General features: G+C 42.3%; 1 protein-coding gene across 1 annotated transcript in view; it reads left to right on the top strand.

Annotated features, from left to right (window-relative positions):
* Positions 1 to 357: 357 nt before the first annotated feature.
* SP4 (Sp4 transcription factor) overlaps positions 358 to 24,121 on the top strand; it is a 50,997-nt gene continuing 27,233 nt past the window's right edge. Inside the window, exons 1-3 of the mRNA XM_073333750.2 lie at positions 358 to 587; positions 1,162 to 1,256; positions 1,707 to 3,270. Coding sequence (XP_073189851.1) covers positions 581 to 587; positions 1,162 to 1,256; positions 1,707 to 3,270 — 1,666 coding nt within the window. The 5' untranslated portion in view covers positions 358 to 580. The remainder of the gene's footprint in view (positions 588 to 1,161; positions 1,257 to 1,706; positions 3,271 to 24,121) is intronic.

The following is a 24,121-nucleotide window of genomic DNA, read 5'->3' as shown; positions in this document are numbered from 1 at the left end:
CCCCGGCTTGGCTCCTCCCCTTCCCTGCCTCGCTTCGCGCTGTCAGGCAGCTCGGGGAGCCCTACTGCAGGCGAAGGTTCGCTCAGCTCGCCTACTCCGCAGCCCGCGCCGCCTTGGCCCCACCCTCTCCCTCCCGGCGCGAGGGCCCCCTGACTTGGCTTGTTCTGAGCTTGGGTCGCGCGGAGCTCGGCTCGTTAGCTGTCTCGCGCCGCCCGAGCCTAGCCCCGCCCATTTACGAGGAGCCCAGCTCCGTCGGAGAGGAGCGGCCGAGTCGGCTGCTGGGCTCGGTTTCCTGCTCAGTGGGCGTCAGTTGGGCCTCTCTGGGCCCCGCCCCTCCTTCCCCCTCGGCTGGCTCTGAGCTGTCAATCAGGCGCCGGGCTCAGGGGCAGGCGGCGGCGGCGGGCGGAGAGAGGCAGCTACGCCACAGCCCAGCGGCGGCCATTCGTGGAAAAATAGGCCGTCCCGCTCCTCCCAGCTCCGGCTGCGACCGGCCTTCTCCCCGCTACCCCCACCCCACCCTCCGCCTCCTCCGCCTCCTCCTCCCCCCCAGAGCGGCGCCTCAGCGGGGCATTAATGCGGGATGAGCGGTATGTAACCCCCTCCCTCCTTCAGCCCGCTCCATCTCCATCCCTCATCCCCCTTTCTTCTCTGCTCTCCCCTCCATGCCCCTCTATCCCGCCCTCTTTCAGTCCTCCTCTGGCCCTCCTTCTTCCCCCCTTTCTTCTCTTCCTACCCTGCCCACTCCGCTCTCCGTCCCTCCTCTTTCCCTCCCTCCTCCATTCCCCTCTTCTCCCCTAACCCTTCCTCCTGGGCACAGCCTTCCCTCCTTCATTCCTCTTTTCCTTCCCTGTACAACCCTCCTCCTGCCTGGCCGTCGATGCTTTAGGGGCAGGAGGAGGGTTGTGGGTGGGTTTTCCCCCCTGCTGTCTGGGAGAGGAAATCAAACCTCCCCTTTCTGGGTGTTAACTCTCCAGCCCCCATGGGTTGGGTTTCAAACCACGTTTTTTGGGACGGGCTCTTTTGTCATAATGATTTGGATTATGGTTTTCACAGAGAGGTAAAATCGAAGGGATTGGGTACCAAAGAGGAGGTGCCAATAGGTTTTCCTTTTGTATAAAGAAAGGTGAATAATTAACCTGTTATGCTTCATGTTTTTTGCAGATCAAAAGAAGGAGGAAGTTATGCCCACAGAGGGAGAGAAATCTCCTGAGGCAGAGAACAACAATAATAAAAAAAATAAAACTGGAGGCTCACAGGTAACTCATGCACACAAAATGGGAATTGCACACCTCTTAGCGTTTAAAACGAAATGTGCAGTTAACTGAATTTCCCATTCAAGGCGTCTTTCTTTTGGGTGGGTGAAACATGAAGGGTAATCTTGACTGCCTGGACATGTTTTCTGGGTGGATTATACTTTAAACTGATAAACTGCTTGCTGTGTATTGAAGAATTTTGTAAAAAGGACTGGATTGAGGAAGAAACACTTCGGCAGTAGTTTTATTTATTGGTGATAAAGGGCCTTATTTTTCAAGCATATATGAGGATCTGAGAATGTACTTCCTCATTCAGTACTGTATGATCTCTCTGTGTACCAAAACGTCTTAAGCATTTTTGTGTTTCCTGAATAAACTTTGATAGTTGAACTGTCAGAAATAACTCTCACCCACTCTTCTAAATTTGCTGCTGTTTTCTCTCTTTATGGGTAGGATTCTCAACCTTCACCTCTGGCTTTGCTGGCAGCCACTTGCAGCAAAATTGGGACTCCTGGTGAGAATCAATCAACTGGACAACAGCAGATTATTATAGATCCAAGCCAAGGTTTGGTGCAGCTTCAAAATCAACCACAACAGTTAGAATTAGTAACAACTCAGCTTGCTGGAAATGCAAATGCATGGCAGCTTGTTGCTGCTGCTCCTCCTGCTTCAAAAGAAAACAATGTTGCTCAACAAGGATCTTCTGTTGCATCAAGCACAGCAAGTCCTTCCGGCAGCAACAATGGGAATACATCTCCTTCAAAAACTAAATCAGGCAATTCTTCTGCTACTAACCCTGGACAGTTTCAAGTAGTACAAGTACAGAATCCAAGTGGTAGTGTCCAATACCAAGTGATCCCACAGATTCAGACAACGGAAGGTCAGCAAATTCAAATCAATCCTGCCAATGCTACAGCTCTACAAGATTTACAGGGTCAAATTCAGCTCATCCCTGCAGGGAATAATCAAGCTATCCTCACAACTGCAAATAGGACCACTTCGGGGAATATTATTGCTCAGAACCTGGGAAATCAGACAGTTCCAGTCCAAATTAGGCCTGGTGTTTCAATACCACTGCAACTGCAGACTATTCCAGGTACTCAGGCTCAGGTTGTAACAACCTTGCCTATAAACATTGGAGGAGTAACTCTAGCATTGCCTGTGATAAACAATGTGGCAACAGGAGGTGGTTCTGGACAGGTTGGCCAGACTGCTGATAGTGGAGTTTCCAATGGGAATCAGGTAGTATCCACGCCTGTCACCACTGCTTCTGTTAGTACTATGCCAGAATCCCCTTCCTCTTCTTCCATTTGTACAACCACTGCCTCAACAACTCTGACTAGCAGTGACACTTTAGTAACCTCAGCAGAGGCAGGCCAGTATGCAAGCACAGCAGGCAGCAGTTCAGAGCATACTCCTGAAGAACCTCAAACAACTGCCACAGAATCAGAAGCTCAGAGCTCCAGTCAGCTTCAGCCTAATGGACTACAAAATGTGCAGGATCAGTCAAGTTCACTTCAACAGGTGCAAATTGTAGGTCAGCCTATTCTACAGCAAATACAGATCCAACAGCCGCAACAGCAGATTATTCAAGCCATTTCTCCACAGTCGTTTCAGCTCCAGTCAGGGCAAACTATTCAGACCATCCAACAACAGCCTTTGCAAAATGTTCAGCTGCAAGCAGTGAGTCCAACTCAGGTACTCATCAGGGCTCCAACTTTAACACCATCAGGGCAGATCAGTTGGCAAACTGTGCAGGTTCAGAATCTTCAAAGCCTTTCAAATTTGCAAGTTCAGAATGCTGGGTTACCCCAGCAACTAACCATCACCCCAGTGTCTTCAAGTGGGGGCGCAACTATTGCCCAGATTGCACCAATGGCTGTTGCTGGTACCCCAATCACACTGAATGCTGCCCAGCTTGCTTCAGTGCCTAACCTCCAAACAGTAAGTGTTGCCAGCCTCAGTGCAGCAGGTGTTCAAGTTCAAGGAGTTCCAGTTACCATTACCAGTGTTGCAGGTAAGTGTTCTATCTCACGTATTTTCTTATATTTAGTAGTGCTGGGCATTGAGCGTGTTTTTGCTTATATTTCTGGGTTTAACATTGTAAGAAAATAAACTAACATTTTAAAAGTGATTTTTTTTAAATGATATGGAGATAGATAGGTCGGGACCCCTCAGGGTCATGAGGTTATTACCTGGGGGGTTGCGAGCTCTCAGGCAACACCCCAAGCCCTGCTTTGCCTCCAGCATTTATAATGGTGTTTAAATATATAAAAAAGTGTTTTTAATTTATACAGGGGGTCACACTCAGAGGCTTGTTGTGTGAAAGGGGTCACCAGTACAAATGTTTGAGAACCACTGAGATAGATGTATCCAGATCTCCCATCTGAGGCCTTTTCTAAATATGGAACTTGATTTCATTTGATTATCTATCATTTTGAAATTATATTTGAGAAAGCGTTGTTTAGAACATGTATGACAGAAAAAAGGACCATTTACTCTCAGTTTACCAAAGGTATGCTTTTTAGGGTTCTTTGTTGTCTGAGACTCTAGTAGTAAAACTTTATATAGTTATCCAAATTTTCTGCAACATTAAATTTTTGGAGAACTTTCAACTCTCTTGATCTAATGCTGGTAATTTCTAGTCTCGATGATGTAGGTGAAGATGGAGATAGCAAGTGAACTTAGATAATCTTGTGGCTAGTACTCACTTCAGTTGATTATAGAATTGCTTATCATTATGTAATTTCTGCACTGATCCCTTTACAGTCAGGGTTTCACAAATATATTATATGGCTGTAGAATGAGTAAAATGCTCTGAATTTGTACATATAGAACAGTGATTCTCAATGTGCAGGTTGCTTGCAGCCCAATCAGCACACAGCTGTGGCCCATGTGATATCTTCTGGGCCATACAGGTAGTATATATGTTGTGCGGATGTGGCCCACATAACACACAGAGAGCTGCATATGTGGCCCACAACGGTAAATAGGTTGAGAACTACTGATATAGAGCATAATTCCCATAGTCTGTTTAAAAATTACTCTTAGCTGTGGTTCAGTGTTTAGTATTGGAAGTCTTAATTTACATTGTAATATACTTGTCTGATTGCTCTTCTGGTAGGCTAGGAAGAACTGTTTTTTAAATACCTAAATGCCTGATAAGAATTTTTTCATAAATATTCTGAAAGTGAATTCTGCAGGGTCTCTGCAGTTCCACAGTCGGGGGGAGGGGGAGACAGGTTGGTAGGGGCGCGTGTGTGTCTGTGCATGAGAAATATATAAAATTTTAAAGTTAATTTTCATATGTAAAGTTTTAGGAAAATATTTCACTTTTTTTATTACTTTTTAATTGACACAATTTAGAGATTCTTCCCAATTTAGTAGTAAGGAATAGAAAAATCTCCAGTGTGTAGACTTATAATCAAATTACCACTAGAAAAGGTTTGCTAGTATAGATATACCTAGTGAAGATGCAGCTTCTGCCAGCAAAAAATGTTTTTGCCAGAATACTTTATACACGTTTCTTGAGCAAAATAAACTGTTCTGGCAAAAGCACTCTTTTTGTCAGTGAACTGCATCTGCACTAGAGGTTTTGCCAGTATTAAAAATATATATATTTTAGACACTTCATCTGACTTTATTATACTGTCAGAAGTTTCTAGTGTCGATCTAGCTTTACTGTTGTACAGGTATGCATATGCTAAGCAGGACGTTTCATGTTAAATGAATTAAAACTGTTGTAGCTGTAGGCCTGAGGATTCGTCACTTTTTTTCAGGGGGGATTAGCCATCATTTCTAACTTCTCATAAGCAGACCTGAAAGCTAGTGTAGTTTTGTATCTCCTGTGGTACTTTCTTTGTTTTTTTTTTCATGGTTTTAACTGTCAAGAACTAGTTTGTAATGATGCCATCATATCTCTGTATTTTCATTTTCCTCTGCAATATGGAGTTCAGGTCACTTGCTGGGATTATCTGGGTACAGGTCACTTAACCAGTTCCCTTCCACTGTAGGGTCCTTGGGCATTGGTGCACCTCTGTCACTTCTAGTCTCTATCTGTGGCATGTAATAGTGTGGTTTCCTATGGACTCTAACACTTTGGTCTGATTTCAGCTGCTGGATTTAATGTGCAGGTGCAGGGTGGTGGTTGTAGCCCGTAATATATACGGGAGGTCAGACTAGATGATCTGATGGTTCCTTCTGACCTTAAACTCTGACACCGTGTGCTGCTATTAATACTCCTGGGTTATTTGAAAAAACAGTAAGTTTCAGTGGTGTCTCATCTCTAATCAACATTACAATCTTGACCTTTGGCTGCTCTGGTTCAAACAAATAATATTGCACTCTGGGAATGGATTACATAGTTCTGCTGTAGTGCTAGCTGGCCCGTTTGGATTGGAAAATTGTCTTGGACGGGGGATTTTGCATATAGTCAAAAGAACTCGTTAACATGGAACTCTTACTGGGAAGACTGCTTGGGGAAGCAATATAGGAAACAACAAATTTTCTGTTTCCTGTATGCTGTTTAGGCCTCAACTGTGTACTAGGCATAAGTGGGAATTTGACTGAAAGGATAATATTGAGTTTTTTGACCATGCTGCTGTTCACACAGTTTACCAGCCTAGGTTATGATGTCTTCTCTTGGAAAGAGGCAGAGGGAGCAAGACATAAGGTGGGGGGAGAGAAGTCAAATGGCAGTTGTATGGTACTAGGGAGGCTTCACAGTAGATGAAGGTTCTTGCCTCTTGTCCCTTCCTCCGAAAACATTGTTCACATACGGAGCACACTTGCTGAGTGTTCTTGTGAATGAGGTTAGGTGAATATTGATTAAATATCTCTTAAATATACCTACATCTTTCCTTGAAATATTTCTCCATTAATATGAATATTGTGGAATAGAGAAGAGGAATAAAAATTAACTGAATTTTACTTGTGGCTGTCGCTAGTGAAAAGCCTTAGTTAATAGTTTAAATTACTGTTCATTAGGAGACTCCATAGACTGCTAATTCACTATGATCTGATGTCACATGTAGAAATTAGGTTGGAGTTTTGTGACTTAATGGAGATTCTACCACCATTTATAAACTTAATGTTTTAAAAAAGATACTGCTTTTTGCTAGAAATGTTCTCACGTGCATAATAGAGGTGAACTACTATAAGCTAATAATTATATTCCATTGTCATAGATCCATAAATACAGATGAAAAGGGGAACTGTCATAATTGTCTTCAGGTAGTGTATTTTTTTTTATTTTTTTATTTTTTTATTTTTTTGCAAAGTAATGTCCATCAATAAGTTCTGTCTTGCTTTGGCAATTTGTTTCATGTCTCTACTGCAGTGGGGGGGGGGGGTCACACCAGGGGCTCCTTGCATTTCTCCATTTTACCTCCTACCCACAGCTCTGTGTGCCAGACTCACATCCCCCTCTATTTCAGGGATTCCTGTGACTTCCACCTCTCCAAAAATGGAGTTCTCTGTGCCCCTCATTTCCCTTCTCCAACGGTAGGGGCTGTGTGTGGCCCCTTATTCTCCCCTGTGCTGCATGCCAGATTCCCTCAGTCTTTCTCTTATAGGGGTTCTTTGTGGCCTCCCATGTCCATCTCTTCTCCCACGCTAGAGGCTCGGTGTGCCTCTTTCCCCCTCCCCTCTTATGCCAGAGATTATGTACACACTTTCCTCACTCCCATTATTCTTTCTGTCTGGGAGATAGATCATTCAGGGTGTCAACATGTTAAATTCTGTTGGGAGGAAAGACAGAGAGGAGATAGTGGTATTTTGTTGGCAGGCACTAATGAATGCCATCAACCAGTTGTTTGACCTATAGGTAGTTACAAAGGTGCTTGAAACTCTGGCTCTGCTAATCATAAGAGGGGCTCCATGAATCCTCCATGTTTCCCCTTTCTGATTTTTCACTAAAATCAATAGGGTTCTGGCCACTGATGCCTAGAACACTTCCTGAAATTGTGGAATTGAGTGGGTGTGGGCAATCAAAAATTATCACGTTACAAAGGCACAAACAGAAATGCTGTTAAGTTGAATGCCAGGACTTTGCAAGCTTAGTCAATAAAGAAGTAGTAGTGCATAGAGAATTACTTTATTAACCATTTAATATATGTAATGCATACTTCACTAGATAGCAATAGATTATTGTAAAAAGGCTAACTTTTTATTCTTTTGTTAGTCCAGTGTAGTTAGCTGCTATGTAAATTTGTATTAGTTTTATGCTGTTCATTCCACACTCATTTGTAAATGTTTACATCTGTTAATGTCAAATTTACTGGAATTTCAACTTGCATCGTTGAATTCTGACAAGATCGATGCAATTAAGCTTTGTCCAGCATTTATAGTGAAGACATCTATCATGGCATCCTAGTGTAATAGTTAACCCTCTGCTATTCTAGCAGATAACCTCAGCAAACCCATGGTGTTATCTGCTAGATACAGGTTCTGGCATTTTATGATTGATTTCAGATGTGGAAAGGTCAGATTTACTTTCTGAAAAGTTGCTTTCGCCTAATGCTCAACATGTAGGTCATGAATGGATTGTGACTTGAAACCTTGAACTTGCTGAGACTGCCTTAAAGCCATGTAGTTCTAGTCATCCAGAATTCCTAAAGACATACAGGGCCTGATCCTGAAGTCAGCGGAAGTTTTGCCTGAACGTGGACTGTAGGATCTGGCTCAGAAATTGGATGCCTCAACTAACATAAGACAAGGAATCATTGCATTCTTCCAATCTGTTGTTAAAAGGATTGGTCTTTACCTGATCAGTTTAGAATCCAAGGCTTGATCTTGTTTTCAGTTCTTAGTAATATGAGGACTGTAAGATTGGGCTTCTAGTCAGAATGTCTTATGTAACTTTCAATACATATCATGTGTGCTAGATCATGCTGTGCTTTGGAATATTTTATTATATGTATTGCAGTAGTGCTTAGTAGCCGCATTTGTTATGTTAGTATTAATGTAATAAAATGGTCTCTGGAATACAGACTCTAACTCCACACTTTTTAATGTGGAGAGTCCCCACCCTCTCTCCAGTGAGCACAAAGAACTTGCTAGGTGAGGGCAACAGATCAGCCCTCTGTTGTCCAGAGTCTTAGCGTTAACTAAGGTCTCTATCTGGTAGGATTGTGAAGAAAACCTTTTAAAAAATTACCAGTATTCACTGATATAGCAGTGTCTACATGAGTTTGCAGAGAGCATGATATAATAGCTGTTTGTGAAATGCCCTATTCATTTCAATTGGTGCTAACTCAAATTCTGATTATACTTTAAATGGCAAAATTGTTAATTATTTAATTGCTCATCAAAAATGTAAGAAAGGAAACTTATGAAAATCTACTATATCATCTCATTTCAGGAAAGCTTTTAACAATACATGATAAAGTTGGAGGGGCTGTGTTTGGTTTCATTTTTTTGAAGAGGTGGGTGGGAGTTGGATTTGGCGTTCAGGAAATGCTGTTGTAACTTGATGACTGTTCAGAAATACTGTATTTTGCAAAATTTCATGTGATGTTTGCTATTAATTTTTTTCCAAAAAGTTAAGTTGGTAGACAACTTCAATTTCAGCGTTCACGTTATAAAGACCTTTAGTTATTCCACCATTAGCTGTTCTGACACAAAGTTTTTGAAGTCTGTGACAAATTACAGGAAAAACTAACTTTTGGGTTTTGGGGAGTTTTTTTAAGTTCTTCTCACATAATGGAGACAATAAAAACCAAATGATTGAACTGAAGTGTTTTGTAATACTTGAATTTCCCCCTCACAGACACTTAAAATATTTAGGAAAACATACACAAGAGGGGTTAAACTAAGTTAAGTTACTAACATGCACTATTAAAGCTTGAAAACTCCACTTGCCTACTTAATTATAGCAAGTAGGAAGCTTTCTTTTTCGCTGCTATCAACTTCTATAAAATCAGGTTTCACACTAAAGAAAAGCTTCTAGTCATTACAGTTACAACATATATAAACTTTGTAACTGAAGCAGTCACCTTCAACATCTGGGGACTGACATATCCAGTACATTGACAGCAATTCTCAACTTTGTCAATATAGATACTTGTGGGCAAAAGCGAAACTAGCAAGGTAGTGGAAAGAGGGAGGAAAAAGTTCATTGCCAAACCCTGGCAGGCAGACTTCAGCCAGAGGAAAACAAATAGTCTTAACTACAGTTTTTGGTAAGATGTTCAGCCCTTTCACGGGGATAAAGCAGTCTGTTTCCCATGTTCTCTTTTCTCATGGACTGGCCTGAGATTCTGTTGCCTTCCAATCTAGAGATGTAATGAAGCCAGGAGAGAACACTTTCTTCTGAGAACCCCAAGCTACATCCCCTTCATTTTTATATACCTGCCTGCACTAGTCTAGGTAAGAATCTTTTCTTTCCGGCTGGCAGACTGAGCCATTTCTACAGGGTAGGTTTTGTGCCTAGTTTCTTTTGAAGGCATAAATCCTTAGCCATTCACTCAGATATGGAAATCTACACTCCATCATGTGTGGGTGGGGAGGAAGGTAATCAGCCAGAAGGTTTTTTTTTTGTTTTTTTTAGTAGGTTAGGAAAACTGTAAAAGACCCTTGTGGATCTCCCTCTTCTTTTTTTCTCACCCCCCGCCCCCCCATTAATTTATATGGCCTACTAGAATATTTAGGAGATCTTGACACCAAACCATCCTGCTCTTGGAAGCTGTATGTGACAGAAGATTGCTTATATCTCTTGGCTCTGGCAAATAGCTACACTGGTTACTGGTCTTAACAACGAGAACAGCAGGTGTAGTGTCCATAATACGCACCCCCATAAGACTCTTTCAAGATCCAGTAGGCTCAGTAGTCTTTGGCTACGCAGTCTGTTTTATTGTATACAACTGATTTCTCCCCCGGTTTCCCGACGCTGCTCTGGCTTGGTAGCAATGCAGAAACAGTTTAGTTAGGAAAGAAGTTCCAAATTAATCATACAGTCCTAGCTCTGCAAGTACCCTGTCTTAAATAAGGTCTTCACACTGGTCTGTAAACTCCTTGAGACCGAGACATCTTTGACTTGCCTAAAGCACCACACAAACCTATGGTAGTCTCTACATTTAAAATATAACTTGGTCTCACCAGAAAAAAAGTTATGCATAAGTCTTTTGTTTAGCAAGGTAGTCCTGAATGCACAAGGACATTCAGAGATCTGGAACCCCAAAAGGTATCCATAGTTCAAATGGCTTATCAGGTCACCATGTTATGATATAGGTCTTTGGTATTTTTGGTTTGAGACCCTGTACCTTTCTATTTTCTTAGCGATTAAAATCCCCCCCCCCCCCCACCTCTTCTGAAAGTGCTGTCTCAGAAACAGGCTAAACAAATCACCGTAGAGCTACATCTGAACTACTATTTTATTTTGCAAAAAAACCCCTGGAAAATAACCATATTGAAAGGAGATACTTTCTCCTCTGATTAGGGATGGACACTCACCTGTACTTTCCCACTAATTGTTCTGATAACAGGTTATGAACAAGCTCAAAAAAGACAAAAGTTTTCATGGTTGGCATTGGCTGTGAGAAATATGGGTTATTCCCCTTATGGTTTGCTGTGGCTGATTCAGTTTGAGGATTTGCCCCCATCTGATCACACTGAATCAGGGTACCCTACATACCAACTCAGGATCCAATCTGTTTGCACGGCTGCTGAGAAGTTTGGTATTGAGCCCTCCTAAATACTCCAAAAAGGGCATACAAATTTAAGTGGAAAAGATGGGACTTGGAGTAGTTTTACTTTAATCCTAGAGACTTGTGGGTGGTAAGAGCTAGACAAATAATTTATGGTTTTTATTTTTGTTTTGTGTCCCCCCCCCCCCCCCCAGTAGTTTTAAACAAAAACTCAACTCTGTTTTAAGGTAAAAGCAAATTTGAAAATTCCCCCAAAAAATTCAGCAAATCAAAAATGTCAGTTTCAAAACATTTTGTTTCTTAGTGTTTTTAAAGGTCTAGATTCACAAAGAAGGAAGGATGGTGGTGCCCCCCTTTATAAACTTTAGCCCACTGTTCAGGGTGATTGCCAAGGATGTTTAAGACCTGGGTTTATTTTCCCCCTTTGCCTGATGTGGAGAAGGGATATGAAACTTGGGTTCCCCACATTTCAAGAGAGTGCCCCTAGTGAACTAGGAGATATGCTTTATCTATACTCATTTAGTTAAGCAATTAACTAGTTTAACTTACATTTTTTCAGGTTCTTAATTTTTATATTTTTTACTTTAGAAAATGGTGAGTGATAAGTTTCGTATCTATTAGATAATTGTTTGTGATTTGTGTCAAGCCCGACTTGAACAGAAATTAAATTTCAATTTAAAATGCACAAACAGCTTTTTCAAATTGTTTATTAGTTAAAATAAAATTACCTATATGGTAAACTTTTTTTAAAATGTAAGTGCAAAATGTGTTTTGACAAACTGATTTAATAAAGAAACTGTTTCTGGTCACTATGGTCTTTAAGATTTTAGAACTAGCAGATATCATTTTCTCTCACCTTGTTTTTATTCATAGATTACTCCCAAGAAAATTATGTGCCCCCCCCCCAAAAAAAATTCTGTACACAATATTTTAAAATTCTGCATATTTTATTTGTCAATAATAAATGTGGAGGCTCCAGCATGGCAGTGGGGAGCACTGGCAACTGGCTGCATGGAGGTGGGAGATCACCCTGAAGCCCGCCCCAGGACACAGACTCAGCGGTGAGGCTACACCTGACCCTGACATAGCTCAAGACCTGGGCCTGCCCTGGAGGTCTATATCCTGGGAAGGTTGTGGGGAGGGCTGCAGGGTTATCTCTCATCTCCGTGCAGCCTGTGCTCCCTACTGCCATGCTAGAGCCTCCACGTTTATTTATTGACAAAATTTGAAGAATTTTAAAATATTGGGCACAGAATTTTTTTGTTTTTGCCAGGTTGTTTCTACATCTCTGTGGCTGTCTTCTCACAATGAAGCAATGAGAAGACAGAGAGAAGAGTGGCATTTCAGCCTTTTTCTGCAAGACCTCATGAAACTTTTTTAACCCTCTAGACCAAACTTTAATATGTTCTTTAGGTACCGGGCTGAATTAGGGACAGCAAGGGAGAAGTCAGTCAGGGAGGGAGCTGGAGGCCTCCTAGCTGAAGGCTGACTCTGCCTGTGCAGCTTGTATATAGATGGACACTGGTGGGGGACAACCTTGAGTACATAAAGATCTGGGTGCTGCACAACCCTGAAGCCTCTCTGAGCCATATTGTGGAGAGGAAGTGGGCCCCAGAAAGAGTGGCGGGTCATGAACCCTGTTATAGTACATAAGGGAAAACTAAATCAAGTTCTGCTTCAGATACAGTATTTTTCTCCCCTTACCCCTTCCAACCACAAACATTGGGCTTAAAAATCTACTTTCAGTGGACCAAGAAATGGGGAGAGAGCCCTATATTCTTCTTTCACAATGTTCTCAAAAATGCTTGAAGCCTTTTAATAATCAGTCTGTCCATATATCAGACATACAAAGCATCCATTGATAAGGCCCTTTCTAAAGGTATGAAAGTATATTCTGCAAGAGGCTCATGTTCGTGGGATAAGAAACAGGGCTTTGACTGTGGAATTCACAATGGTACCATTTTAGATTTGCAATTACTTCAGCAAGCATTGTAAGACTGGCATTCTCTTCTTGGCTGGTGCAGACTTTGTTCCTTTTGGGTGCGCTCTGTGTTAGTTAAGTAAAATTAAAAATACAAAATCTAAATGAATAAATTTTCCAGGATGGAATTTCTTAGATTTTTTGCCTTGTTTGATATCTTGTCCTTATTGCTTGCCATTTTCCATCAGTGAATGTATGGTTTATGCTTGCAACTTTTATTTTTCATATTTGAGAGCATCCATTGGTTTGGACTCACCATTCCTATATACCAATGTTCTTGATTTAAAAATTAAGCTTGTAGAAGTTCTGTTAATACCACAACCTATAGTATTTAGATATTCATTAATATTCTCTACATAGTTTTAGGTTCAGATTTTGAAACCTTCTCTGGCAAAGGGATCGTGAACTCTGGTGTGCCGGAGCCTAAAGTGACTCCATTATAATGGATGGCTCATGTCTAACTGTAAGCAATAGCCAAACAAGTGCATGATCTCTGCTATGAGAAATAAAAATGATAGTTAAGAAAATAAATTTTGTCCTTATCGTAAAAACAGCGAGGACTAGAAACTTCAAATGTGGTCTGGTGTGAAATAGTGCCGGCTGTCTTTTTCAAGAAAAGTAGGTGTATGTTTGGCAATTCCTGATTTTCCTTGAATGACTTCCCAAATGTTACATTAACTCGTTGGCACTCCCTGTTCACTAAATAATTAGAGACCATGGTGGTTTATATTAGAAATCATAAATGCAAGCCCTTTTCCTGGAGGGAATAGTCTTCAAAATGTAAATGGATTGCTGAGTGTGTCACTATGATTCCTAAGCTTAAAGAAAAATTTCAGAGTGCTGCTCCTTTCCTCATACAATCCAGGCGCTTTTGTCAGTGATGCTAACCTCCTCTGCTTCTGTCAGCTATAGCTTTGAATTACTTTCAAAGTTGTTAATTAGTAATTAACTCCTGGTGGGCAGCAGCATCTCCTTCCCTTCTTGCAGAATGGGTACATAAACATACTTTCAAGTTGTTCTTGATTTTGGTGGCTACAGCAACAGCGATACCCAGAGGAAAAACTGTGTGTCCCTTCTCTAGTACCAGTGCACTTACCTCCAACTCTCCTCTAGGAAAAAGAAAAGGAGTACTTGTGGCACCTTAGAGACTAACCAATTTATTAGAGCATAAGCTTTCGTGAGCTACAGCTCACTTCCTCAGATGCATATCGTGGAAACTGCAGCAGGCTTTATATATACACAGAGAATATGAAACAATACCTCCTCCCACCCCACTGTCCTGCTGGTAATAGCTTATCTAAAGTGATCATCAGGTGGGCCATTTCCAGCACAAATCCAGGTTTTCTCACCCTCCACCCCCCCACACACACAAATTCACTCTCCTGCTGGTGATAGCCCATCCAAAGTGACAACTCTTTACACAATGTGCATGACAATCAAGTTGGGCTATTTCCTGCACAAATCCAGGTTTTCTCACATCCCCCCCCACCCCCATACACACACAAACTCACTCTCCTGCTGGTAATAGCTCATCCAAACTGACCACTCTTCAAGTTTAAATCCAAGTTAAACCAGAACATCTGGGGGGGGGGGTAGGGAAAAACAAGAGGAAACAGGCTACCTTGCATAATGACTTAGCCACTCCCAGTCTCTATTTAAGCCTAAATTAATAGTATCCAATTTGCAAATGAATTCCTGGAATTCCTGGAATTCATTTGCAAATTGGATACTATTAATTTAGGCTTAAATAGAGACTGGGAGTGGCTAAGTCATTATGCAAGGTAGCCTGTTTCCTCTTGTTTTTCCCTACCCCCCCCCCCCAGATGTTCTGGTTTAACTTGGATTTAAACTTGAAGAGTGGTCAGTTTGGATGAGCTATTACCAGCAGGAGAGTGAGTTTGTGTGTGTATGGGGGTGGGGGGGGATGTGAGAAAACCTGGATTTGTGCAGGAAATAGCCCAACTTGATTGTCATGCACATTGTGTAAAGAGTTGTCACTTTGGATGGGCTATCACCAGCAGGAGAGTGAATTTGTGTGTGTGGGGGGGTGGAGGGTGAGAAAACCTGGATTTGTGCTGGAAATGGCCCACCTGACGATCACTTTAGATAAGCTATTACCAGCAGGACAGTGGGGTGGGAGGAGGTATTGTTTCATATTCTCTGTGTATATATAAAGCCTGCTGCAGTTTCCACGATATGCATCTGAGGAAGTGAGCTGTAGCTCACGAAAGCTTATGCTCTAATAAATTGGTTAGTCTCTAAGGTGCCACAAGTACTCCTTTTCTTTTTGCGAATACAGACTAACACGGCTGTTACTCTGAAACCTCTCCTCTAGGAGGTCTTGCTGAGTGGAGATACCATCTCCTAATACTTTTGAATGCTGATGAAATTATCCTTACCATGTGTTACATTTAATTTTGAAAGAGCATGCTTGGGTACTACTAAACACTATAGAAAGATCTGTTACAAACAGCTACTCTTTCCCCTCCACCCCAAAAAAATCTGCTTGCTCAAGTCTCTAAGAAAACAAGCCTCACACTTTTTCAGCAGCTTTTTTGTCTCAATGGGTTTCCCTCAGATTTCTGATGCAGTCTCCTGCTGTACCCTGAGGGCTGTGCTTGATCATGGATCCAAACCCAGGTTATCTGCTGTACCCTGAGGGCTGTGCTTGATCATGGAACCGGAACCCAGGTCATCTGCAATACCCATTATACAACACTGCTTCGTTTTTCTTTGAATATCTGAGTAAGAACTCTTGGGCTTGGCAGGTTTAGAGGGAAAAGGAGTGGTAGATATTGCACTTAGGGGGGGATGTGGGACTCCTCAATGCATCACAAGTGTCATGGAAGTCACTAACCAGGAAGACCAAAGGACAGGCCATGCAGGTCTTGAAATCCTGGATCTTGGGCATATTAATAACCCAAACATTGTGGGTTAGAGGGGGCGGGGAAGCAAAGAGGGGAAACACCTAGACTTTTACTACCATTATTTAACTAAAAAAACTAAAACTAGCTGGAAAAGAAAGCTATTTATAGAAAAAACTGGAATTTGAAACAGCAACGCTAGCACAGCTGCGTACAATGACAAGTTGAGTCTTGGACCAAGGCACTGGAGAGATAGTAGGTCTGTGCTACCCTTCATGCCCTTGGTTTGTAGCATGATGAAATGAATGGCTCAGGCACGGACCAACGGATGCTGCTAATTTTAAATCTTCAGGTCTTAGGTGTATGGAATGCAGCTACACCTTGAGTGGAATATGCATAGGAACCATCACCATAGATGTTTTGTATACGTCAATCCCATGCTGAGCTCATGCACCCCATGTAAAGATCAGAATCTTTTAACAGGTGGCTGTCACAGCCACTCATGCACCCTACAATAGCATTGCCCTCCCCAGCCCCGCCTGGCATAAAGGGTGGAGCACCTCCAAGAGTGGTCATATTGTTCCTTCACCGCCTGGAATCCTGGTCAAAAGAATCTAAGGAGGGAAGGAGGGTGGGCCATGAGATCCACGTGTATAAAATATCTTGAAGAATCGGTTACTGTAAGATAAGAAACTGTTCTTTGACTATCTGTACACACATGGATCTCGCTCTCAATAATTAGCCAGCAGTTAACTCCTCCAGGAGATGGGAGCTAGGAGCTCATCTAAACAATAATTGCTGACATGCCTGATCAAACTGAGCATCAGAACTGGAGGCTGACAAGGATGAATAGTGGTTGATGAATGTTTGAACAGAGCTCTGTTCAAGCTGAAAGCTGTAGAGCAGCTATGGGAATGCTACTAAGACATGCTGCCCAGGTCACCTGTGGCAGTGTGGAATGAAATTTAATGAGAGGTGGAAGAGTCAACTTACAGATATCATAGGCTGTTTTAATACAGTCTGTGATTCATTTTGAAAGTCTTTGTACTGAAATAGCTTGCTCTTTGGACCTATTTCCAACTGGCATGAGCAATCTCAGCGATTTGCAAAGGTAATCAGACAGTACTCTTCTCACATCCAAAGTATTCAGTTTTGCATCCCTACAAGATGGATAATGGAAGAACACTAGTAAATGCATCTACTAATTGATGTGAAAGTCAGAGACTACCCTAGGTATAAATCTGGAGCAAGGTCTCATAGTTAGTCTGTCTGCATAAAATATCATTGCTGGGGGACCCATCATCCGAGCCTGAATCTCACTCTTTGAGCAGACATGATTGCTACCAAGAATGCAGTTTTAGTTGTCCGATAATATAGTGAACACAGTGTCATGGGTTCAAATGGTGGGTATATCAATGAAGTAAGCACGAAGTTCAACTCCCACGAAGGGGAAATTTTCCTGACAAGTAGAAAACTTAAGACAATCCTTTTAAGAATTCATAAACAGTAGGATGAGACAAGGCCAAGCACTTGGGGGATGATAGGCAGATACTGCTCTTACGTGAACTTTGATGGAACTAACTGAAAGACCTGAGGAAAAACATTTTCATTTTGCGCTATATTTTCACTTAGTACAGGGATGGGCAAACTTTTTGGCCCGAGGGCCACATCTGGCAATAGAAACTGTATGGCAGGCCATAAATGTTCACAAAATTGGGGTTGGCATGCAGGTGGAGGTGAGGGTTCTGGTTGGGGTGTGGGCTCTGATGTGGGGCCAGAAATTAGGACTTCAGGGTGCAGGAGGGGGCTCAGGGGTGCGGGAAGGGGTGCAGGCTCTGGGGGGGGGCTGGGGATAGGGGGTTGGGATGCAGGAGGGTGCTCCAGGCTGGGATCGAGGGGTTCAGAGGGCAGGAGGGAGATTAGGGCTGGGGCAGGGGGTGTGGGGAGAGGCTCAGGGGTGCAGGCTCCGGGCATCGCTTACCTCACGAGGCTTCTGGAAGCACTGTCATGTCCCTTCTTCGGCTCCCATGCGGAGGTGCAGTTAGGTGGCTCTGCACGCTGTCCCATCTGCTGGCATCGCCCCTGCAGCTCCCATTGGAGCACCAGAGGGGGCCATGGAGCACGTAGGAGCCAGAGGGGGGCCATGCCGCTGCTTCCGGGAACTGTGTGGAGCGGCCCCCAACCCTGCTCCCTGGCTGAAGTGGTGGAGCAGGGCCATGCCACGGCTTCTGGGAGCGGTGTGGAGCAGCCTCCGACCCTGCTCCCCGTCTGGAGTGGGGACATGCCGCGGCTTCTGGGAGCCGCGTGGAGCAGCCCCCGACCCTGCTTCCCCAGCTGGAGCACCGGAGCGGGGCAAGCCCTAGACCCAACTCCCCAGCAGGAGCTTGACGGCCAGGTTAAAACAGCTGATGGGTCAGATTCAGCCCACAGGCCATAGTTTGCCCACCCCTGACTTAGTGGAGGATTTTCTAGTCTGAAGTAGAACACTGCATCTTCTACTGAACAACTTCTTTCCGCTGATATCAGCCCCATAGCATCCATGCTATCGGGTACAGGGACGAAGGGTCCAGGTGAAGTACTAGACTGTAGCCCTTAGAGTTTGTGCCCATCCAAGGTAGATATGTTATAAAAAGATGATCTGAGAGATATAGTAGGTCTGAAAACCAAAACTGACATGGCTGTGCTGGAGACCTAGGAAGGTCACCTCTCATGGGGTCATTTCTGATCCCCAAGTGACCCACTTTAAGACTAGCGGGGGCCCTTGGTTTGTTGTGCTTTGTGCTTCCAGCTGGTGGCTGGTGTAAACTAGTAGACCTTGTGATCTGTAGGATGCTACACATTATAGTTGCAGGGAAGCAAGGATCAGATTATAGGGATAAATCATTTTATTCCATGAAAACTAGGGGCAGATTAAAAGGGAAAGAGAACAGCCAGGGAATCAAGAATGTTAACTAAATGAGCCCGTCCTACAAGAATAATTTAAATAATTCAAAAGCCCAGAACAAAGTATAAATAGTTTTCCCATCCCCAAAGTCTTCCTGTGGGCCTTACCTGCTGGTTGGAGTTGGTGCTCAAAGAAGAGTCTGGTACCCATATCTGGGAGGTCCTGGTTGTCCCCTGTCATGCAGCTGGAAGTCAGTTCTTCCTGGCAAGAATTCATCTTGGGTCTCAGTCTTTCCTTTATGGAGAAGTGTACTGCTGGTCAGTCTCAAGCTTTAGCTATCCCCTGAATCCCAGTGGAGGGGAATCATACCAGGTTTAGCTCGAAGACAGCACTTTCAGGTAGAAAGAGACAAAATGGAGTCTCAGGTCTTTTGTGAAAGAGAGAAACTCAGGAGCTGCATCTTCTGCTGCTGTAACCAGATTCACTGTAGACAGTTCTCTTCACAAATGCTGTCCCTGCCTGAGCTCAGCTCGCATGTCAGGGTGGTCCCAGCCATGGGCAGGCTTTCTGCGTCCTATAGTTGGTTGGCCAGATATGTCAGGTTCTGGTCTGGTAACTCTACTGTTTCGCCCCCACTGCTGGGCTAGGTCTCAAGCACAGATTAGACACGAAGAAAAGGAGTACTTGTTGCACCTTAGAGACTAACCAATTTATTTGAGCATGAGCTTTCATGAGCTACAGCTCACTTCATCGGATGCATACCATGGAAACTGCAGCAGACATTATATACACACAGAGATCATGAAACAATACCTCCTCCCACCCCACTGTCCTGCTGGTAATAGCTTATCTAAAGTGATCATCAGGTTGGGCCATTTCCAGCACAAATCCAGGTTTTCTCACCCTCCGCCTCCCCACACACAAACTCACTCTCCTGCTGGTAATAGCCGATCCAAAGTGACAACTCTCTTCACAATGTGTGTGATAATCAATGTGGGCCATTTCCTGCACAAATCCAGGTTCTCTCACTCCCTTACCCCCCTCCAAAATTAGATTAGATTAGACAGGCAGTCTCAATTTCAGTTCCCCAAGGCTGTGTGGTGTTGCTGGAGGTTACTTTTCTCAAATCCCCAAAATGGCACACAGGGCTACATGAGTTGGAAAAATTAGTTGATTTGTTAAATGAGCAATCTCTTACACAACAAAATGGCTATATCTTCAGTTGCGGCCTAGAAATTTGAAATTATTTATGAAGCTCTGGGTGACTGTTAAGTGGCAAATTAGGAATATCAGTCCGTTCCACTTACATGATGTGGATGCTTAAGCATGATGTGGACACTACTACCAAAGCACCTTTTTTAAGCTTTACTTTTCCTTGGAGAACTAGTAAAGTTCATAAAAGGTATGCCCATGACAAGTCTGACAAAAGATCAGTGGACTTCAGAATTCTAGAGCTTCGGAACCCCCTGAAGACTCCAGAGGGCATTGGAAGTTGTATATGCAGTACAGGAGATATCTAAGCTCTGTATAAATCAGTAACTCCGCTGAAGCTCTTATGTTCCACGAGCTCATTCAAATTGCCTGCAGACCTTACACAGGTTAAAGTAATTTAAGTAGTGCTTGTAAGCTCTTTGGGGCAAGGATCATCTTTTTGTTTCTGGCACAGTGGGGTCTATTTTCATGAGTAGGATTCCTAGGCACTACAGTAATAGAAATAATAAATAGGTCTTCGGGTATAGCTTGGAAGGTACAGCACATTTTGGTGGTGGTCTGTCAAGGCTGAAACTATGATATTCTAATTAATATGGTTGCTAACTAGGGTGTAACCTAGTTTTAAAAATGTTTTATTTGGACATAAACATACAAGAACATTTCATGGAAGTATTCATAAATTTTATTCATAAACTGTTATCTTCTTAAAGCACCCATTTATGTCTTATCAGCCTCTTATCTGTGTTTTTGTTTATATTCCCAAAATGTTAATCAGATATTATAAACTCTCTATATATATTATATAACTCTATTTGATCCTAATTTAAGGGTGGCTGTCACTTTTTTCCATTGGAAGGATTTTCCATGTTTTATTTTTCATGCCAATAATGTTGAGGGAATCTGTCCTTTTCCAAAAAGCAGCTACTACACATCTTTATATACATAGTTGATAATACATACAGGTACTTTCATATTGCAGGGATACGAATATTTTCCTTGATAACGGAAAGAGAAAATTAACTTCAGCTTTATAAAATTTTTGTCTGATAAAGATGTAAAGCAATTACTAAATAATGCTGAAAGTTTTAAAGAAACATTCGTAAGTTGTAAAATTTAAGGTTAAAAAAAAAAACCTTCACAAAGGTTAGAAAGAATGAATACAAAGCTGAGGTACCTGTAACAAGCTTAGCTCGCCTTCTTCTACCAGCATCTTATTACCTAATATTCAATATTATCTTTCAGATTCTGTATTTTATTTTCATTATTGCTGTCAAACGACTAAAAAAATTAATTGCAATTAATTGTGAGATTAAAAAATAGTCATAATCGCAGTTTTAATCACACTGTTAATAACAGAAGACCATTTGTTTAAATATTTTGGATGTTTTCTACATTTTCAAATATACTGATTTCAATTACAACACAATACAAAGTGTACTGTGCTTGCTTTATATTATAATTTTTTATTGAAAATATTTGCACTGTAATTTTAAAAAAAAAAATTATTTTTCAGTTTACCTATACAATAGAACCTCAGACTTACGAACTGTCCAGTTAACCACACACCTCATTTGGAACTGAAAGTACACCTCTACCCCGATATAATGCGGTCCTCGGGAGCCAAAAAATCTTACTGCATTATAGGTGAAACCGCTTTATATCGGGGTAGAGGGATTAGAGTGTACAAAGAAGTAATGTGCTTTGAAATTTTACTAGGAAAGATATTTTCATTCCTTTATGATAAAAATGTTGGTAAACTTGCAAATTAAATCATTTTTGTTAGTAGGGGCAGAGGGTCTCGGGTGGGGGCACGGGAGGGAGTCAGGAGCCAAGCGGCAGCGGCGGCAAAACCGCCCAGCCCGGCGGAGCGTGCAGCACCCCGTGGCCGGGGCACAGGAGGAAGGCAGGAACTGAGTGAAGTGGCAGCGGCAGCAGCGGCAAAACCGCCCAGCCCGGCGGAGCTTGCAGCACCCCCTGGCTGGGGCACAGGAGGCACAGAGCTGGGGCTGCAGCACGGACCCACTTCCTTCGGCTGCAGGCACCCGGGCTGGGGCATGAACTTCCAGGCATGAGCCGCTCCCCAAGTCGCCGCAGCCTGGCCAAGCCCTGTCATGCTTCCCCTGCATGTCTGAACCGATCCCTTTTCCCCTTCCCCCCATGGCCCCATTATCCAACGCCCCGGCCCGGAACCCGTAACACGCTGCTAGGAGCGGCGTGTAGGAGCCAGATACGCTGATGCGCTGATCCGCCGGAGCACGCAGCCCCACCCCCCAGAGCTCTGCTTTACCGTGTTATATCTGAATTTGCATTATATTGGACCGCATTATATTGGGGTAGAAGTGTACACAATCAAGCAGCAGTATGGGGAAGGGGAGGAAAGCAAATTGAGTACAGTACTGGAAAACGTAAATTATGGGGGAAAAGGGAAAAGCAACATTTTTCTTCTACGTAGTAAAGTTTCAAAGCTGTATTAAGTCAGTGTTCAGTTGTAAACTTTTGAAAGAACATCCAGTTTGTTCAGTTACAAACAGTTCAGAGTTATGGAACAATCTCCATTCCTGAGGTGTTTGTAACTCTGAGGTTCTACTGTACAAGTACTGTAGTGCAATCTATTTATTGTGAAAGTGCAACTTACAAATGTAAGTTGTTTGTTTACATAACTGCACTAAAAAATAAAACATGTGAAACTTAGCCTACAAGTCCACTCAGTCCTATTTCTTGTTCAGCCAATCAGTAAGAGAAACAAGTTTGTTTACATTTACGGGACATCGTGCTGCCCGCTTCTTATTTACAATGTCACCTGAAAGACACGTTGTAGATGTGCCATGTGAACCCAGGGTATTTACGTGCCAGATATACTAAACATTCATATGCCTCTGCATGCTTCGACCACCATTCCAGAGGACATGCTTACATGCTGACGATGAGTTCTGTTCGATAATGTTCTAAAGCAGTGCGGACCAGTGCACATTCATTTTCATCATCTGAGTCAGATGCCATCAACAAAAGGTTAATTTTCTTTTTTGATTGTTTTGGGTTCTGTATTTTCCGCATCAGAGTGTTGCTCTTTTAACACTTCTGACTCTATGTTCCACACCTCATCACTCTCAGATTTTGAAAGGCACTCAGATTCTTAAACCTTGGGTCCAGTACTGTAGCTATCTTTAGAAATCTCATATTGGTACCTTCTTTACATTTTGTCAAATCTGTAGTGAAAGTGTTCTTAAATCGAACAATATATGCTGGGTCATCATCCGAGACTGCCATAACATGAAATATATGGCAGAATGTGGATAAAACTACAGAGCAGAAGACATACAATTCTTCCCCAAGGAGTTCAGTCACAAATTTAATTAACATTTTTTAACAAGCGTCATCAGAATGGAAGTATGTCCCTTAGAATGGTGGTCGAAGCATGAAGGGACATATGAATGTTAAGCATATATGGCATGTAAATATCTTGCAACACCTTCTACAACGGTGCCATGCAAACACCTGTTCTCCCTTTCAGATGACATTGTAAATAAGTGGGCAGAATTATTTCCCATAAATGTAAACAAACTTGTTTGTCTTAGCAATTGGCTGAACAAGAAGTAGGACTGAGTGCACTTGTAGGCTCTAAAGTTTTACATTCTTTTGTTTTTGAGTGCAGTTGTGTACAAAAAAAATGGACATTTTTAAGTTACATTTTCATGATAGAGATTGTACTACAGTACTTATGAGGTGAACTGAAAAATATTATTTCTTTTCTTTTTATGGTGCAAATATTTGTAATAAAAAGTAATATAAAGTGAGCACTGTACACTTTGTATTCTGTGTTGTAATTGAAATCAATATATTTGAAAATGTAGAAAACATCCAAAAATATTTATAATAAATTTAAATTGGTATTATATTATTGTTTAACAGTGCGATTAAAACTGCGATTAATTGTGATTAATTTTTAATCCAGTTAATTTGTTTTGTATTAATCACTTGAATTAGCTGCAATTAATTGACAGACCTCATTTTTATGGTTATGGATTTAATAGAAGTTAAATGAACCACTTATTATGGAAATGTTGTGAAAAACACCCATTCGTCCCAGGATAAATCTGAATTTCAAACCTTCCATTATTCTCCCCCCCTCCCCTCCCCCCAGCGTACTGCAGAGAAAAGCCTGTAAGGTACACATAAGCCAAGTGATTTGACCCTGCTGAGGTAGAGATGACAGTCCTGGTGCGGCCTTGACTGGAGCCAGCTAGTATGGTTAGAGCTCTTTCAGACTAAGCATGTGATCCAAA

This window comes from Lepidochelys kempii, chromosome 2 (assembly GCF_965140285.1).
Source record: "Lepidochelys kempii isolate rLepKem1 chromosome 2, rLepKem1.hap1, whole genome shotgun sequence".
Taxonomy (NCBI): Eukaryota; Metazoa; Chordata; order Testudines; family Cheloniidae; genus Lepidochelys; species Lepidochelys kempii.
Note: the sequence above shows the minus strand (reverse complement) of the source record. Positions and strands in the feature narration are given on the sequence as shown.